The following is a 5,590-nucleotide window of genomic DNA, read 5'->3' as shown; positions in this document are numbered from 1 at the left end:
GGAAATTTTACACCTGCTGGAAGGACACCAGGGCCAGCCAGGTGCTCCCATTCCCAGATAGCAATAGCCAACCTTCAAATCATTCCCCCTTCTTTTCCTGAGAATAGTATTTCCGTGATAGACATTAACTCAAATCTGTGTATACACTTGTGGGCCCAAAGTTGGGTCTAGCTGGTCAGCTAAGTCAGGTGGGTCGTCCAGCAGAGGTTTTAACTTTTTTTTCACTGCTCCAACTCCTTTGGCAACCTGGAAAAGCTAGTTTGTGGAAGCACAGCAGCCTCAGGGCCAGTTGGATGAGAAGGAGGCTGGGATTGTAAATTGCCATCTTGGCTGTTCCCTCAGATTGTCCCCTGGTCACAAAGGGAGGGGACATTTCTCTGTCTGCCCTTGTTCTCTTTATTCTTCTCTACTTTTACACAGAGAAGGATGACTGGCCCCTTCCTCCAACAGAGAGCATAGTCATTCTCCTCTTGAGTGACTGGTGTATTATTATTAGCATATTTATCAATTATTACTGAAAAGCTTTATCATAAATCCTTCCTTTTAGTTACATCTATTTATTATAACTTAGCAAGTTTGAGATTTCTAAAGCCAATTATTACCAATTTTGTAACAGGGATAACTCAATGTGAAAGTACCATTTTATTTTATTTTCCTTTATAAAAACAGGAGTGCCCCTGCTTCACAGCTGGAGGGTACTTCTACAGATCTGTTTCTCCCAGTGTTATGAGGGAAAAATAGAACATTGGGGACTAGTTTTACTTATGGGAAATAGTAATTATGCTGTTAACCATGATTGCCCTTTCTGTTCAAAGAAAGGACGTACAAATCTGGCTGGGAGTCATATGCTCCCAGGATCAATCCATCCTCATTCAAGAACTGCCCATTATCATGGAAGCATCAACCTTGTTGCCCATCCCAGCCTACAGAGTTTACTTCCCTATATAATTTTTGTCCCTATACATATTCATAAACCAGGGAAGAGCAAACTAAAGTCCCTAAAAGATAGAAAGCCAAAATTATATTATAGACACACAGACACCTCACTAAGTAAGAGTTTCTGGTGGCCAACATTCTGAGAGGGAGAGCAGGCAGGGTCCTCAAGATAAAAAATTCTTGGCAGCTAATAGAACTTTCCTGTAGTCTCTGTCACATGTTCAGCCTCAGCACACCTAACTGGATTTCCCCAAAGTGGGACTTGCCCCATCTTTAAACAACAAAGAGACACAAAACATCAACAAACACTCTTATGAAGGTGTGTGCAACACACGAAAAGTTTACACCACAGAGCAATGTCTTCTGTCTCTGGTTCAGGAACTGCCCCTCCCCAGAATGTCAGCATTCTCCCCAATGGACTATTTGGGGAGAATGTATTTCCCAGGCCTGGAATTTCTGTTTCCCATCCTCGGCCATAAGCTGGGGTCCCCTGATTTCATGGAGAGGCATCTGCATTGCAGGCAGTGGTCTGGGCCCTTCTTAAAATTCTTTAGCATACATTCTAAGACAGCAGGTTTAGAGGAACTACTGCCCATGTTTGAAGTTAAACGGTGTAATCCCTCCCAGTTAACAGAGACACAGGACAACCACAAGGTAACTTTCACTTCATGCAGACTCTCACACTCACATTCACACAACAGTCAGTCTGAGTTTCAACTTCCACCCATGGAAAGTCCCTGAACTGAGGCAAATATTTTGCATAGGCAGTGATCAGTGGCATCTTCTGCGCCTAGAGGCAGGGCTGAACTCAGACTGGGTCCCCGGGGAAACTTACTGATCAGACGTCTGGTCCCGGAAAGGCTTTGCTGTCTTCCTTGGAGTCCACTGGAGCTCACAGTGGGTGGCCCGATCCAACTGAGTGCGGGGAAGACTGGGACTCAGTCATTCGCTGATGGCGCCATTCCCTTCATTGTGGGGGCTCGGTGGAGAGGGCCCACCTACCTACTCTCATGCAGCAGTACCTCAAAAGGGCAACTCGGCTGCATGTTTCTTGGTCAGGGAACCAAATTATGTTGCAGAATTTACCAGGCAGTTGAAAAACAACAACAGGTACTCAGAAAATTCAGGGAAAACCCTTTATTTGTAGCTGTACTAGTAAAGTGACTCAGGGCAGTCTGTTTCCAAAGCCTGAGTGATGAATATGGATGAAGCTTTCCCTTTATATCCTTAGTTTCTTTGTCCCCCAAATATGGATCAGGCTTCTGGACTTTTCACAGGCTTTGCAGCCCCCCATGAGTTGGGATGGGGGAAGTGAGATTACACTCAAAGGCTTGGCCTGTCTGGCACCAGTGCTGCCAACCTCCTCCAGGGGTTGTATATGGTTCATGGTTTATGGCCTCTGTAAAATGGGAGTATTCCAGGAAACAGGTTCTGCAAGGCAGGACAGGCATCACAGATAAGAATGGAGTTAATTATCGGCTAGCAAGAGTGTGCATCAGAATGCAGGTTACTGGCACAGATTCAGATAGCTAGCCCCAACAAATGTCTTATGTTCCCTTTCAATATCACAAATTCCTTCATTGTTATTGTTGTCATGTTAATTGTTGACTGCTAACCACCTAAGTAATGTGTCTATCATTTCACTTTTTATCCAATCCCAGAGGTTTCTTCCCCCCCCCCCCCCCGCCTCCACTTTGCTTTCTCCACCTCCTTAATCTATCACCAATGGATTTCATGTAACCCACTTACATCTCCTCCTTTAATGTAAAGTATAAAATAAGGTGAAAAAACTCCATTCCCTGGAGCATTATCCCAATCCATTGAGATTCTGCTTCCCGGCAATTGTTGACAGTTTGGCTCAAATAAACTCACGAAAACTCTTTACAGGTTTGAATGTTTTTACATTAACAGTTGGAAGGAATAGAGACTAGAGGTAGGGAGACCATGTAGGATGAGACAATGAGATTCTGAATAAGGGAACTGCAACACCAATGGGAAGATAAGAATGGATTCAATAACCAAATATCCAAAATTTCCCTTCTTCTTCATGTGTATGGGTCTCTTCACACAGAGTTTCCTTCTGGGACTGCCCTTACCATCCTCTTCATCTCACTTCTGATGATCAAAACTCAGCTCAAGTGTTGTGCCCTCCAATGATCCCTCCTCTCTACTGTCTCCTCGCACTTCTCTGTCCTTTCCTCTATCAGATCTGTCAGTGATGTTTATATTTATTAATATATAATGTATTTTTCTGTTCACCAGTCTCTTTTATTAGAACACCAGTCTCTTTTATTAGAAGAGATTCGTGCAATAGGCCTTCCCTTCTCCTGGCTGCCGGCACCAGTTTTCCTCCGGCACCAGGGACCCAGGCCTTCGCTCCGGCTGGAGCTGCCTTCCATCCTCCATCTTCGAGGCCCCAGCCGGAGCCACCTTCCATCCTGCATCTTTGCGGCCCCAGCCAGAGCCACCTTCCGTCTTCCGTCTTCGCAGCTCCAGCTCACCTTCAGTCTTCGCTCCGCCGCTTGGAGCCTACGTATGCAAATTAACCACCATTTTTGTTGACGGTTAATTTGCATATCATGCTGATTAGCCAATGGAAGGTGTGGCGAAGGTACGGTCGATTACCCTGTTTGTCTATTATTAGATAGGATGAAATCTGAGTAGCTCAGTATCTGCTCTAATAATTGTCCACATAAATGAATAATTTATTCAAGTCTGTTGTTGGGACTTACAACATTATCAAGTATGTGGCAGCTATTATATCAGATTTACTCTTAAGAAACTGAAATCATAGAACTTCAAAAAACTGAAGCTTCAAATCAGGAAGAAAGCAAACAACCCACATCAGGAAGTGATCAGTTCCTCAAACTGAGTTTTGAGTCACACTGTTTCTTTAAGTAAGCTTACTCTTCTTGTGCCTCTAATGTTATTGATACGATTTTAAACAGTGAGTTTGAAGGTCTAAGTATCTCATCCAAATTGCACACAAAAAGATTATCTTCCAAGCCTTTCTCTTTCTTAAGGGCTCTGAACTTTTCCCTTGAGAAGGCAGGCAGCTCTGGAATGCCTGGGGAAGAAACAGCCTACAAAAGCCTCTGAGCCGGGAACTACTGCTTCTGTTTCCAGAGGGAGCACCAAGGTGGAAAGCTGGTAAGAGAAGCCTCGGGGCTGGGGAGACTAAGACAGTGAAGATGGCTGGGAGGTCCAAGTCAAATAGATAGAGGATAAATGTTTCAGGAGGAAAGAGACAAGGTTTCTTACATGGGGGCCATCAAATCCATGAGTATAAGACAAAGAGAAGAATCAGGTCTGGCCAATAAGAGGAAAGGTCTTCTTCATATTCCTCCTCAGGCTCATCACAGAATTGTAAGACTCAGGTGAGAAAGAAGATGGTTAGAAGAAAAAAGAATTATGAAATCTTAAAAATTACAATAAAAATCTAAATGGTTATAAATAATAATTTTGCTCTTATTGCTTATACTACTACTGTTTCTTCCCTCTTCCTACACAGAAAGATGGTGCTAGATCTCTTGAAATGCTTTCCTCCCCTCCTATTGCTGCTGGGACTATGGGGACCAGTATATCCACTTTATGCTTTGCCTAAGAATCTCACCAAGGCTCAGTGGTTTGAAATTCAGCATATACAACCAAGCCCTCTGCAATGCAACAAGGCAATGCATGGTGTCAATAATTATACTCAGCACTGTAAGCCTCAAAACACCTTTCTGCATGACTCCTTCCAGAATGTGGCTGCTGCCTGTGAGTTGCCCAAGATTGTCTGCAAGAATGGCCGGAACAATTGCCACCAGAGCTCAAAGCCTGTTAACCTCACTAACTGCAATCTCACTGCAGGGAAGTATCCTAACTGCAGCTACAAAGATTCTGCCCAGTACAAGTTCTTCGTTATTGCCTGTGACCCCCCTCAGAAGAGAGACCCTCCCTATCATTTGATTCCTGTACACTTAGATAAGCTTGTTTAAAGTTCTTATCATTTTGCCTCTCACTTGGTTCAGATTCTCTTCTGCCTTTTCTTATGTTGATTCCCTGGTTCCCATAGAAGAAAAAAGGAAGATATTGGAAGAATTAAAGTGTCAAGGACACCAGACCAGAGTTGGGACATAAAGAAATTAGGATTCTTTCCTGCTTTTCTGCCTGTTTCAAAGGAAGGCAATAAGGAAGAGGGCAAAGAAGTGTCCAGACCTCCATTTTTTTAACCTGGGAACTTCTGCCAAGCTTTGTTATGCTGCATTAACAGCAATAAAACCACTTTCTGCTGCATTCTAATGAGAGTATGAGTGAGAACCCTTTTGTTACCAGAAGAGGACTGACACCAAGGCGGGTCTGTCCCAGCACCCTTTGGAAATAGGCACTTCTGTGGTGTCACGGGAAAAGAATTTCAGGACACTCATGTAGGAGGAGTTTAGCAATAGTGGCAAGATTTATTTATTTATTTATTTTTATCTTTATTGTTGAAAGTATTATAGATGTCCCACTTGTTTGTTTGTTTCCCATTGACCCCCTCCACCCCGTACCCACCCTTCCAATGCCTTCACTACTCTATTGTCTGTGTCCATGGGCTATGCATATCTATCCTATCTAATAATAGACAAACATGGTAATTAACCATACCTCCGCTATGCTTCCCATTGGTTAA

At 43.5% G+C, this 5,590-nt stretch overlaps 1 protein-coding gene across 1 annotated transcript; it reads left to right on the top strand.

The window, feature by feature from the left end:
• The first annotated feature begins 3,828 nt into the window (after nt 1-3,828).
• On the top strand, nt 3,829-5,225 carry RNASE6 (ribonuclease, RNase A family, k6). The gene is made up of 2 exons (XM_005856570.2): nt 3,829-4,086; nt 4,448-5,225. Exon 2 carries the CDS (start codon nt 4,452-4,454, stop codon nt 4,914-4,916), a length of 465 nt encoding a protein of 154 aa, XP_005856632.1. The 5' UTR covers nt 3,829-4,086; nt 4,448-4,451; the 3' UTR covers nt 4,917-5,225.
• The last annotated feature ends 365 nt before the right edge of the window (nt 5,226-5,590 follow it).

The sequence above is a fragment of the Myotis brandtii genome, unplaced genomic scaffold, assembly GCF_000412655.1.
Source record: "Myotis brandtii unplaced genomic scaffold, ASM41265v1 scaffold1031, whole genome shotgun sequence".
NCBI lineage: Eukaryota > Metazoa > Chordata > Mammalia > Chiroptera > Vespertilionidae > Myotis > Myotis brandtii.
This window is presented reverse-complemented; position numbering and strand designations above follow the sequence as displayed.